The sequence below is a fragment of the Lepidochelys olivacea genome (genome assembly GCF_965140295.1).
Source record: "Lepidochelys olivacea isolate rLepOli2 genome assembly, chromosome: 1".
In the NCBI taxonomy this organism is placed as follows: domain Eukaryota; kingdom Metazoa; phylum Chordata; order Testudines; family Cheloniidae; genus Lepidochelys; species Lepidochelys olivacea.
In genome coordinates, this window is record NC_140411.1 from 349387061 (window position 1) to 349401436 (window position 14376).

At 44.7% G+C, this 14376-nt stretch overlaps 1 protein-coding gene across 6 annotated transcripts in view; it reads right to left on the reverse strand.

Annotated features, from left to right (window-relative positions):
* The window catches only part of NRF1 (nuclear respiratory factor 1), a 105676-nt gene that overhangs the window by 25272 nt on the left and 66028 nt on the right, over positions 1-14376 (reverse strand). For all 6 annotated transcript variants that reach the window (XM_084636748.1, XM_084636747.1, XM_084636743.1 and 3 more), the window contains one exon: positions 10364-10488. In XM_084636748.1, the coding sequence (XP_084492874.1) occupies positions 10364-10488 (125 nt within the window). The remainder of the gene's footprint in view (positions 1-10363; positions 10489-14376) is intronic.

The window sequence follows — 14376 nt, forward strand, 5'->3', positions numbered from 1 at the left end:
CTCTTTTCCTAAAAACAGAGGGTGCCCAAACTTTGCCCAGCTAATAGCCCTGTGGGCAACCTGCCAGGATTCCGAGAGCCATGCCCTAGTTGCGTCAAAAAATTCAGAGTGCAGCCAGCCTCATCAGAAACAGAGAGGCACAGAGATGGTAGAGCCCCTCCTGATTGAAACTGATTCAGGGTAACCACAGGCTGCACATCAGTGTCCTGTGGGCCACGGTTATACCTCGGCATCACTTCAGTCAACCCTGCCTTCAAGGGGAGAGTACGGGTAGAAAAATGATAATGCAGCTAAGGGCATACAAGACCCAGAAGAAGGCTCTCAACATGTGGTCTGAGGGAAAATCTGCTTCTCCCAGGAATTATATCAGCCACCATGGAGCCTGAAACTGCACCAAAAGGACCAGCTGCAGCAGGTGCTACTTCACTCCCCTCTATGCAGGACCCAGACACCAGAGGATCAGCAGGGATCAGAGAGCACAAGGACCAAAAGGTCCCCCCTCCCTCCAAGTCTCCCTCTTGTGGGCTGGCACTCCCTTAGATACCTCACCAGCTGTCTGTTCATGGAGGCAGCTTGACTAGGCCCCTGAACAAAGGAGGGGGCTACTGCAGTACTTGTTCAAGGCTGCCTGATGACTGATGACAGAGGATGGTGAGCAAGGAACTTTGGACAGTGAGAGTGGTGGAGAAGATTGAGTGAAGGGGCACTTTTTTGCATGGTGGCTGCTATTAGAATGGAAGCTCTTTGGGGGCAGGGACTGTGTCTTCCTACATGTTTGAGGAGCCCTGAGCACATTTTGGCCATTGCCACAAGCAAAAAATATATGTTTGTAATCATATTTGGCATCAGAGTCAGGAACAGAGCCCCACCTTTCCTAAAAGTGTGTAGAGCAGAGAGAGCTTGGCTGGAATTTAAGGAGCAGCTTTGGGGTTGATCTTGTTCTGCTGCCACAGTTAGACAAATCCTGCTTTGAACTTGTAAGCCAGGCAAAATGACTCTGGATGCCATTGCTGTGAGAAAGGGAGGGGATGCACCACTGGCTGCTTTGCGGACTATAATTGTGTTTACAACAAAGTGCAGTGCAGCCCAAGCACTGCAAAGCAAATTGCCCTTTGTTATTTAATTAGTGCAGCTCATCAGGATGACACCATCCAGCCCCACCCTTGGGGGGAAGCAGTAATGCTACCTTTTCTACATCGCTGAGCACTCACAGCTCCCTGTGGTCACAACTGTTTGAAAATGGACCCACGCGGTCCTGAGACCGGGATGTTCAGCTGAGGGACTTTTTTCTTTGTGAGCATTTGTCCATCTAGCTCTGCGTCACCACATGACACTGCGTGGTGAGACATGCCAAATCAATAGTCTGTCATTCCCCACCCCCAAATAAGGCTGTTCCCCCATAATCACTCCTCCTCAGGCAAAAGCCTGAGACTGACTTGTCAAAGTTGCCTAAGTGAGTTAGGCACCCAAATCCCACTGTAATTCAACAGGATTTGGACACGTAACTGTTTCAAGCAACTTGGAAAAATCAGAGCGCTCGTGACACAGGGTGCATCGTCATTAGGAAGAAAGGACTTGCACTGAGGAGCCAGAACTCTTTCTGGCGTGATCACACAGAAATGGTGGTTACATTTAGGGAGTGGGACGCAGAACTGCTGTTAAATCTCGCGGCAGAAATGAAACCCACAAGCTGCGATTTTTAAGATGCAAATAAAATTAGAGGCCCAAGTAGATGCCGAGGTCTTGCTGAGATCAGTGCGCTCTCCTCCAGCTCAGAGCAAAGGGGAACATATTGCAGTGATGATGAACAAGGCGGGTTGCTGTCTATTTCTTTAAATGTAATGTTAATGCCTTGTAATCAGCTTTAATTTTTAAACAGACCCAGCCCTCCTGTCCATTTCCCCTAATTCATGACACGTGGAAGGTAAATGGCCCTGTGCTTAAACCAGGACAGCATCAGCTGTGACAGCTGGAGGGACTGTAAGTCTCAACTGCCTGATAATAGGAGTGGATGTCAAAATTCTTTTGTGGCGGGGGGGAGGGACCAGGGAGGGCAAGGGAGGTAGGGGAGATGCTACAAGGTCATCAGGGAGCTGGGAAGCAATGTTTTCAGACAAGGTATATAGTTCACTGCACTGATGGGAAAGTCTGCAAGGGGACGCACGGGGGGCGCAGGCACCCCCCCTCATTTGCTGCTTGGCTTGTACTGAGCATGCTCAGTAACATTGCTGAAGCTGGCTGCCCTCACTCTGCCCCCCCACTATCGGCAGGGCACGGGTCACCCCAAAGATATTAGAGATGCTCCAAGCAGCATTCAAGCTGAAAGGGGGCTTAGTGGGGACTCGCAACTGCTGACAGTTCACCCTCCTCTGTGGAAACTTGTAAACCATCGATAGCTCACAGAGATGCCTCTGAGAAGCAAGGGGTGTGTGTCTTTAAAATGTACCAGATTGCACCCAATAGATAATTAAACACAAATCCAAGCAAGAGATGACTACAGATGTCCCTATAGGGCCAATCCCTCTCTCCTTGCAAATGACTCAATTCAAACCCAGGTTGCAGAGATAAAAAGGGCAGCCTGAGAATTCAAGGGAGCTGCTGCGACAGAGTCATTTGTGTGACAGAAGCATCCAAACTGCAGGTGACACTCCCCACTCCCACCAAGCTGATGACAGTGGAAAGAAGAAAATGGAAGCGGGTATATCAGTTGCACTTTGCATTTATAAAGAGCCTTTCATCCAAGGATCTCAAAGCACAGCATAGGCCATTAAGACAACATTCCCCCAGGCGGGATATTACACCCAGAGTAAAAACGAGGCACCCAGAAGGTAAGCGACTTGCCCAAGTTCACATAGCGGGAGAACTAGGAATGGAAGCTAGGCTTCCAGCTCCAGTCCCTGCTCTAACCACTAGACAAAACCTCCCTCCCTGTTGAAATCAAGGCCTTAGGAAAAGCTTGCTTAGATCGTGCGAGCCTGCAATATGCCCATGCTTGTTCTTGGGGGACCAAGGTATCTGGATTAAAGGAGAAAGCAGGCATCCAGGGCAGTACACAAGCGAGTTCTCGGCACGGCTATTTTTAGCCCCAGTTGGTGGGCAGACACATATTAATGGCAGCAGCCATCTCATCACCAGTCCTATCCTGTCAAAGCAAAGGAGCGCAGAGCCCGGCACAGCCCAGTGCCAAAAAGCCAGCCGAAGATGGGGGTGCAGTCAGCGCTGGCAAAGATTAATGCTCAACAGCAAGTTAGGGCAGTGACAGGAGGAACATGCAGTCTAACACCCTGGGTTTTAAAGTGGCAGCGTTTGCCTTGCAAAGGGGAGCAAACATTGTTCTGTGCTGGCAGGGCCCAAGAATGGGCGGTGCCAGTGGAATAGCGATCCCAGCCACTGAGTGCAATGAGTGTGGCAGTTCTCAGGCAACAATGCTTCCCATCCTCAGACCAGAGCATCAAAAGGCCCAGTCAGAGCTAATCTTTCACTGAAGTGCTGGGAGTCACTTTGGGAGGGAGAGGAAGCAGGCAGCACTGAGCCATTTGCCACATGTGATCAGAAGACTGCAATTCCTTCATCATGCAAGAAGCGACTTCCTGTTTACCTTGTGGTTTCTCCTGGTTTTGGATGCCAGCGGGGAAGGAGCGCAGGCATGGAGTGAGCGAGCATATGCAGAAAGTAGCCAATGCAAATCTTTGCCAGTCATTTGACAAAGAAAATGCTGGCCCCTCCCGTCTTCTGGTCCATTCAGAAGCCATCTGCTACAATCATCTTCTGTGCCCCTTCTTCAGACCATGTTTGAATCCCCCTGCCTCAATGCATCAAATTCAAACTACTACTTCTCAGACCCTACAAGAACTCTCTCCCCATCTTGTCCACGTATCTCTAATTAAGCCATTCCCCTGCTTCACTCAACACCCCATTTGGGCAATTTCCCCTGAAATCGAGACTTACAAGGGAAATATATTTTTAAAGGTAGTTTGGCGTTTACACCAGATTAATGTGCAAGTTTCCCTTCATTTTTCATTGTGCAACGGGCCACCACAATAACCAGATCATCAGTGCTCTACACCTCCTTGCCCTTGAGGCATTCAAAGGCAAACACGGGTAATTTCTCATTCTACAAGTTTGTCCTACGTGTTAGTCCCTTGATCTTTATTTTCATTCTGTAGGTCTTTGGGTGATAAACACAATGGGCCCCAGGCTCCTTTCCCACCATTCCGTTCTCTGATACACTTTGAATTGTAACTGTTTGTACAGAGCGTGACAGGACCCTAACTCTCCCCACATGTCTGGAGATCCACCTGCTGCACTCACATGCTCTCCTGGGTCTCATCGGCATAGCCCTTTACACAGTGGCAGAAACAGGCTTCCACCTGGTGGCTGTTCCTTAGTTTGATCTTGCCCAGGAAGTACAGATCCCTCAAGCAAGCCGAGGAAATTTGCTGCATTTCATCTGATTTTTGTATCTCAATCGCATCGCTAATTGCCATCACGTGGTGATAAGAAGCTGCAAGTGCCTGCCCCTTTGAAATGAGAAATACCCATCTAAATGCCTGTTTACCCTACGCTAATTTGTGAGGCATGCTTCTATACAGATGCCTATTTCCTTTGTTTGCAAAAGCACAGGGCTCGATAATCCCCCTTTGCTCACGTCAAACAGGCCTAATGCTCTCTCCCTGCTTTCATCACAGCCTGATAATCCTGCCTCACCCTCGCCGGTAAGCCTGTCTCACTTCGGTCATGCTGAAAATTGTTACTGAGAAATTTACATCTCTTTGGCAGGCTCATCTTCATGCCCATCTGCACCCAGGACAGAAAACCAGCAGAAAAATTAGCATGATTAGCTGTCCTTCTAGCCAAACAGATGCCTAGACTGGAAAAGCAAAGGGTCTACATGTCAGAACTGAGAGGCACCAGCAAAGCTATAAGTGGAATGGAAGAGCAGGGGATGCTACCAGTTAGGATTGAGGTGCATCAGCAGAGATCTTTGGGGGGGTGGAGATGCACATTGGCTGCACCCAGCTCAAGGCAGTGTAATTAGTTCCCCAGTTTTCCCTTAGCTGTTTCTCTCTAAGATCAGTGCAAGCTTCCTTCCTGACAGCCCCAACTCTTTCCCCTGCTCCCAACCTCATGCGTTCTTTTAATCCACCCTCTTTAGTTGGGAATCCGTACAAGTCAACTCATACAACCCTTCTTCTTCTTCCAGACTGCTGAAAAAGCCATTTATTCTGCAAAGCCTTCCAGCTGTAACGACCACTGGCCACTCTGTGTTTGTAAATTGTTATATAATGGACCCACTGATGCTATTAGACTAAGCTCTGTGGGGCAGTGATTCTGGTCTGCCTTTGGCATATTATACCTCCTGGCCAAGGCTGTGTACAGTTATGGCCCTCTATAAATAATATGTAGGCACAAAATTCTCCAATATTTAAAAATGAAACGCCATTGAGATGATCTCAAGCCCCAGATCCATTTAAAAAGGGAGGCTGCAACGTGAAGAGATCCAGTCAATGGAAACTGCACTGCCGGGCAGTGCTGCAGTCTCTCCTTCCCGACAGTCTTCAAGAGTCTGTCTCCCTGTCCCTATCCATCTAAACTAGGGCTGTTGATTAATCGCAGTTAACTCTCACGATTAACTAAAAAAATTTAATCATGGTTAATCGCAGTTTTAATCGCATTGTTAAACAATAGAATACCAATTGTAATTTATTAATTATTTTGGTTTTTTTCACATTTTCATATATATTGTATTCTGTATTGTAATTGAAATCAAAGTATATATTTTTTATTTTAAATATTTGTACTGTAAAAATGATAAAAACAAAAGAAACAGTATTTTTCAATTCCCTCATACAAGTACCATAGTGCAATCTCTGTCATGAAAGTGCAATTTACGAATGTAGATTTTTTTTTGCGGGTACATAACTGCACTCAAAAACAAAGCAATGTAAAATATCAGAGCCTACAAGTCCACTCAGTCCTACTTCTTGTTCAGCCAATCGCTAAGACAAACAAGTTTGTTTACATTTACAGGACATAATGCTGCCCTCTTCTTATTTACAATGTCACCTGAAAATGAGAACAGGCATTTGCATGGCACTTTTGTAGCTGGCATTGCAAGATATTTACGTGCCAGATATGCTAAACGTTCATATGCCTCTTCATGCTTCGGTCACCATTTCAGAGGACATGTTTCCGTGCTGATGACGCTTGCTAAAAAAACCAATGCATTAATTAAATTTGTGACTGAGCTCCTTGGGGGAGAATTGTATATCCTCTGCTCTATTTCACCCACATTCTGCCATATATTTCATATAATAACAGTCTCGGATGATGACCCAGCACATGTTGTTTAATTTAAAAACACGTTTACTGCAGATTTGACAAAACGCAAAGAAGGTACCAATGTGAGATCTCTTAGGATAGACACAGCACTCGACCCAAGATTTAAGAATCAGAAGTGCTGTTCAAAATCTGAGAGGGACGAGATGTGGAACATACTTTCAGAAGTCTTAAAAGAACAACACTCTGATGTGGAAACTACAGAACCCGAACCACCAAAAAAGAAAATTAACCTTCTGCTGGTGGCATCTGACTCAGATAATGAAAATGAACATGCGCCGGTCCGCTCTGCTTTGGATTGTTATCGAGTAGAACCGGTCATCAGCATGGACGCATGTCCTCTGGAATGGTGGTTGAAGCATGAAGGGACATATGAATCTTTAGCATATCTGGCACGTAAATATTTTGCGACGTCAGCTACAACAGTGCCATGAGAACGCCTGTTCTCACTTTCAGGTGACATTGTAAGCAAGAAGCAGGCAGTATTATCTTCTGCAAATGTAAACAAACTTGTTTGTCTGAGTGATTGGCTGAACAAGAAGTAGGACTGAGTGGACTTGCAGGCTCTAAAATTTTACACTGTTTTATTTTTGAATGTGTTATTTTTTGTACAAAATTCTATATTTGTAAGTTCAACTTTCATGATAAACAGACTGCACTACAGTACTTGTATTAGGTGAATTGAAAAATACTATTTCTTTTGGTTTTTTACAGTGCAAATACTTGTAATCAAAAATATAAAGTAATCACTGTACACTTTGTATTCTGTTGTAATTGAAATCAATATATTTGAAAATATAGAAAACATCCAAAAATATTTAAATAAACGGTATTTATTCTTTTATTGTTTAACAGTGCAATTAACCGCACGATTAATCGCTATTTTTTAAATAGCGATTAATTTTATTAACTGCTTGACAGCCCTAATCTAAACACACGCTTGGTCAGGCTCCTGCTACCAGCTACTGCACCTCCACATGAATTAAACTGCTTCCCCTTCCACATGCTAGCAGGTGTTTAATCTTGCCCTACGCTTGCAAAGCAGTCCATTTTCTTCTATCAGAGCACTTTCCAATTCCAGCCAACTTTACACACAGATGTCACTACAGTCCCATTTGCCTGTCTAGATATCACAGTATTTTCTTTCCAATTATTTAAGAACACGGCATTTGAGACAACAGCTCAGACTGGTGGGTCATCAGCTCCAGTATCCTGACTGACAATACCAGGTACTCAGAAGAAGGAGAAACCCATCATGCACTTAGACAGTTTTACACTGCAGTGAAGCAGGAGATTTGATTTCCCTTAGCTATAAATGTTACTGCTCATAAGATTATCCACAGCCCTTTTTCAGTCCAGCCACAGTACCGGACATTCTACCTCTGGCAATGCTGAATTCAGCTCTAGTTCCTGGGGTGTCTAGGTACACAGAGAAGTTTCCCCTTTATAATCAGCCTGTTTCTCCTGGAATACAGGTATCACCTCCTGACAGTAGATGGAAAAACAACAATATAATGGATGGACATAACACAACCAAACAAGGAGGGAAGAATTACATCTAATGGCTGAAGTAAAGGAATAGGAGTTAGGACACTTGGGTTTTATTCCCTGCTCTGTCAATGACTCTGTGTGATCTTGGGCAAGTCAGTTAAACTCTATTGTCTCCATTTAGCTATCAATACAACAGGGGTAACAACCTTCACACCACCACCTCCCTGAGAAGTATGGAAATCAATGTTTGTAAAGTGCTTTGGCATCCTGGCATGATAGGTGCTAAAGAAGGGTAAAGGATTTTTAGAGAGGAACATTTACTGGAAATATTAGTAAGTTCAGTCTTTGTTAGAATCAACTGGGCAAGGAGAATTTGTGGGTTAATTCAGTCGCTGATCTAAGATATCTTCCCCTTCTCCTTGCTGCAGCCAATCACATCCAATCACTCACATTTAATCTCCCACTGATGGAATTGCATTCTAACAGCTTATACTGATTGGCTGCATCAGATGAGTAAATGTTTATACCCCAGCAGATCCTTACTCTGAAACCAGGGGAGAACTCAGACTAAAAAAGCTAGATGCATAGGGTGGAGAAGGGTGAAACAAATTTTGAATGACAATACGGAAGCTGAAAATTCCTCTCCCTTGTCTGGAGATGGAGGGCAGACAGCGGGAATTGATATCAAAGTCGCCTTCCATCCCTACAGGGAGACGTATTAGCTGATTACATAATAAAACTAACTGCATGGTGCTTCCAAGGACTACTGCAGAGACAAATACCTTCCCTTTAATGCCACTAGAGATTACAGCAATCAAAGAGGAGAGGAAACAAGGGGAGGGATTGGGGTGAGGTTCTGCGCAGAGGAAAATGCCGCAAACAACAGTCTCTTTCCTAAATGCATTGTAAATCCCATCTGATTTCAAAGTCTGCTGTAAAAACTACCTTGCATTAAAATGATTTTAATGCTGGATGAATGAGGTAGAGTGACTCAGATCCTGAGGCAGGTGGGAGGAACTGTCCAGAGGAATCCAGACCATGAAAGCACTTTGGGAACAGACCGAAGGGAACACGCCTGACAGATTTGCTAACCCACTTTTTATTCTTAAAGGGACACCAATGTGCTTTTCTAAATCTGACTGACTATAAAACCTTCCTGGAAGCTTGAACACAGGTCATTTCTTTCTGGGCCCTTGTATTGACGAACACGGATTCCCTACAACCTTCGCACCAGGTTGCTGATGGAGCACTACCCAACACAATTCTGTGGCTTCTTTTATGTTTTGGGGGGCAATAGCATCCTCAAGTAAGTTAGTTTTAGAAACAGGGTTTGCAGGTTAATTTGTGCTCCCCCTTCACGCTGGTTGACTCCACAGCAACAAAGCTAAATGCACCATTAGTGAAAGTTGCTATTGTTTTTTCCATTGTGTTCTTTGACAATAGAATGGTGATGTTTTAGAACATAAAGAACATTCCTAACCAATTATTTCAAGGTAGGTCAAATATGAGGCAACTATTAAAGGAGCTGCATTAGGTATGGAACAGACCAAAAGACAATGGCCATCACTTTGCAACCTGGTAATCCACTACTTTTTCCTTTGGCATTTATAATATTTAAAATAGTCCAATCCTTTAAAGCTGCATTTCCTTATAACTGAACACATGCCACACAGTTCTTAGGTGCAGACAGGTAAACATAAGTTCAATTGCATTATCAAGTCTTTTTAATAACTAATGCCTTTCATCCCTGAATTTGGACAGCAATGCTTTGTTTACCTTGGCAGTTGAGCAAAGGCATAACAAGACCATGGGACAGTTACATGTGGCTAGTTAGTATTAGCTACAAATGCTGATATTTGCCTAGGACAGAGGGACTCTGATTAGGGTCTCTAGGCACTCTGATAATATTAATAACCACTACCACAGCAACAATTGTGGTTGGCTAATTATAGTAGACACCACTCAGAACAGGCACTCAGATACTGTGAGGTGTACCACAGAAAGGCCTATCAAGAAAGCAAGCAACAGCCTGAACTGCGCTATGAAGAAAACAGGAAGAGTAGGGATGCATTCACTAGCGTGAAAGGTGCCACCAAAGCACATACACAGCATCATAGTGACAATTCTCCAGCAGCCAAAGAGGAGCATGTGAAAAAGTCCCACAGACGGCAAGGAAACCCTGGAGGGTAGCACCTTGCAGTCAACTCTCAGCCAAATTCCACGGCCACCTCAAATTCCAAGGCCAACAAAGACCTTTTGAAAAGATAAGAGGTGTAACCTGATTCATGACGCTCCATCGTGGTGAAGCCTTCCTTACAGCAAAAAAGCTCAACATCCCAGGTAACTTTCCCTTGGGGGATCAACATTACCTTCTTGCTAAGCAAAACTCCTGGCTTGTTACAGCTCATATTGGGACTTCCTCCCTTTGTTTCTCGTACAGGTTGGGTTTGTTCTGACTCATCCCATCAGTCAGGACTTGAGGGTTTAAGTGGAAAACAAAATGAAATCCAATTAAATATCTGTCCGCTCTTACCATTAGCATCCTGGACTCCAGTAAGCGCTCCCACGGCTGCTGCAGTTTCACCAGACAGGACGATTTGTCCTCCCCCTTGAAGGGTGGCTTCTGCAAGCGTGGCGACAGCATGGGCAGCTGCTTCACTGCAGGCGGAAGGGACAAGAAAAAGAATGATTAGAAAAAGAGAGCAACTCAGCTCTGATGTGTTTGGCTTTAACCAAGTGCCACAGAAGGAGATCACACATGCCAGGGTGGCGAGAGCTCTCACCAGGCCAAAGGAACTGAAATGATCGTGTAGTGAACAATCTTAGAGTGGAAAAGGGGTGAGGAATGGACTAGATGAAATTGTCTAGATGAAAGGACTATAAGGTGGGTCACAGGCGCCAACTTCCTCTTTACCCGGGGGGGGGGGGGGGGCTCAACCCCCGCTCCGCTCAGGCCCGCCCCAACTCCACCCCTTCCTCCAAGCCCTCACCCCTCCTCCGCCCCCAGTCCAGTCCCTGCTCTGCCCCCACAACACCTCTTCCCATCCCCTCCCCTGAGCATGCCCCATCCCTGCTCCTCCCCAACCCTCCCAGCTCCTCCTGCATGCCCTGAACAGCTGTTCTGCGGCCTGCAGGAGGCGCTGGGAGGGAGGGGGAGGAGTTGACTGGCATGGCTGCCAGCAGGCAGGAGGCACTGGGGCGGGAGCGGGAGAGCTTGGCTGACAGTGGGTGCTGAGCATCCATTACTTTTTTCCAGTGGGTATTCCAGGGGTGGAGTGTATGCTTATAAAATCTGTGGATGGCACAAAGCTGGGAGTGGTTGCTAGTAATTTGGAGGACCGGATTAGAATTCAAAATGACCTTGGACAAATTGGAGAATTGGTATGAAATCAACAAGATGAAATTCAATAAAGACAAGTGCAAAGTACTATACTTAGGAATAAAAATCAAATGCACAACTACAAAATGGGGAATAAGTGGCTAGGCAGTTGTATAGTTGAAAAGGATCTTGGGTTTATAGTAGATCACAAATTGAATATGAGCCAATGATGTGATGCAGTTCCAAAATTGTTATATGTAAGACATGGGAGGTAACTGTCCTGCTCTACTCAACATGGGTGAGATTTCAGCTGGGCTACTGTGTCCAGTTCTGGGTGCCACAATTTGAGAAAAATGTGGACAAACTGGACAAAGTCCAGAGGAGAGCAACAAAAAAGAAAAGAAGTTTAGAAAACCTGACCTATTAAGGTTAACAAGTTAACTAAAACTGGGCATGTTTAGTCTTGAGAAAAGAAGACTGGCAGGGGTGGAGGGGCACACTGATAACAGTCTTCAAATATGTTAAGGGCTGTTATAAAGAGGACTGTGCTCATTTGTTCTCGATGTCCACTGAAGATAGAAATCTATCAGGTTAATGTGCATCAAGGGAGCTTTAGGTTAGATATTAGGAAAAATTTCTTAACTATAAGTAAGGGTAGTTAAGCTCTGAAATAGGCTGCCAAGGAAGGTTGTGGAATCTGTTATTTGAGGTTTTTAAGAACAGGTTAGCGAAATACCTGTCATGGATGGTCTAGGTCTACTTGGTCCTGCCTCAGCACAGGGGGCTAGATTAGATGACCTCTCAAGGCCCCCTCCAGCCCTACATTTCTAGATTCTATAACATGACCCAATTGGCCCTTCCCATCTCTAATTTCCCCTATTCTAAAATCCCTCTTAAAGCACATGCAGTTTCCTTAATAGCCTTTTGCAAGGGACTTTTGAAAAGCCCAGGTAAGTTATAGCAAGTGGTTTTCCCTTACGCACTACTTTGTGGACACACAAAAAATTCTAACAAACTGGAGAGGCAGGATCTTCCTGTACAGAAACCATACTAGTTTTTCCCCATTAAAACACAATTTCCTTCGTGTTTCGTAATTCTACCTTTAATAATTGTATCAACCAATTCACCTTACCATGAAGTAAGGCTCCCTGGTCAGTTATTCCCAGGATATCTTCAGCTCCTTTTATCCAAGGCCAAACGTTTGCTACCCTCCAGCCCTGTGGTTTAATAGTTCACTTTAAGGAGAGATTAGCAGCAGAGTGACCTGTTGCTATTCATATGTTTGGTCCAGAAACTCTTCTTTAGATAGCTGAATATCTGACAGTGCCTCACCTTAATTATCTGAAAAAGCAGATATGTCTTCTGCAGTGAAGATCAATGTAAAGAAATCATTTAGCTTCCCTGGGATCTTCCTTAATTGCTCCATGGTAGTCCAAATCAACCTACCCCTTTTCTTGCATGCTGCCTATGAGCTTTTTTGTTTTTTGTCCTTCTCTCTTGACCTTTTTAATTTCCATCATAGATTTTATTCTCCTTCCAGCTGACTTGGTTTGGGCTGGATTTTCACTTCTAAACTATGTCTGTTTGGCGCACAAAACCTCCCGTTGCCATTTGACCATACCATTTTGTTTTCTTGCCTTCTCGCTTCCTTTTGCCTAGGAAGTATGCCACAACTCCTGAGAATCTGCACTGGTATAAAGACATTTATAGTGTGGGAAGACCAGCTCCAATAAACAGACTTCACTTGCTGGAGCCGCCCAGCCTCCCAGCCATGAGAAGCACTTATTTAAATCAACTTTCAAGGGCAATTTAGCATCCCAATGAACTGTGAAGGCTGCATCACTGAATATAATAATAGTGCTTTGCTATACAAATGCTCTTTCCGTTTATGTTGATCTCCCCAAATGTTTATTTATTAACTCAAATGGCTGTACATTGAGCTTGCACCCATTTACTTGCACTCCCCCTCATTCTCTCTTGCTGGAAGTTGCTCCTCTGCTTCCCATCCCTAAACCGATTACAGAGATTGCCTCTTTTGTCACAGCTGCACACATCTGCTCTTTACAATGACACCACTCAACCAGGTACCCCTAGAGACACCATTCCAGCACCCAATGGAGTGATGGCAGCTTTGTGCTAAAATTAGGTAGACACCTTCCAAAAGCTGGTAATAGTTGCGAGCTCTTAAGGACCGGGGTGTCCTCGAGGCCTAGTGACAGCCCTACAGTGACTGGCAGGACAGCTGAAGGAAGTGGTGGTGGTGAAGGATGGTTATGCTCCTTGAGTCAATCCAGAACAAGACTTCTGGCCAATTAATGAATAGTATTGTGGGGCTGTGCAAAGTAAAGGGGTGGGTAAGACTTCAGGGCCTACATGAATCACACCTCTAGCCCCTGAGGAAAGTAAATCAGTATATTCCCACCCTCTAATATACTTCACAACTGCTGCCAAAGTCAACATCTCAACACTTCTATGAGTTTCTGCAGGTAGCCATATTCTCCCCTGTAGGTGATAAACATTTGAGTCAGCTCAGCTGCACTGCAGCTTGTTAACAAGACCTCCTGAGGCACCATTACTCTGCTGTCATCAGAAAGCAACACGCACTGTCACAGCAGAAGGGCCTGGGCTTTGTATTTTCCCCAAAGTGCACATTGTTCCCACATCCTACATCTATCTAAAGCAGCCAAAATGTTTACTAAACACCTCACCTCACATTTTGAGGCTCTTGTTGCAGGTTCCCCCACTCCCTCCTGAAATACAAAGCTGGCTAAAGCGAGAGGTATTGCAGGGACCCCTGGGGATTGCTACTAGAGTTAAAGGAAGAACAGTTATTTCTACTAAGGATTCTGATTTTCAAAAGTTAATTCTGTTATTTAATTTCTATCTGCCTAAAAGTGTGTCTACAGTGGGATGTGGGCGTGAGGAGACAAATTATATATGACTAGGCTTGGCAGAATTCAATGTTTAGTTTTAATTGTTTTGATGGATTATATCAATGAGGTTTTTTTTTCAGATTTTTATTGATCTACATATTGAAAACCACTCCTGATACAGAGATGTGTTAGGCAGTGGAATAATCTACAAAAATGGTCAAAACCCTAGCCTTTGAGTCATTTAAAAGTACACCAGAGAAAGTTCTTGCGATTACTACTGTAAGTGGCCATCCTACAGGCGGGGAAGGGTGGACTGTGTGAGAGTAGGCCTCTCTACAGTATTATGAATACTTT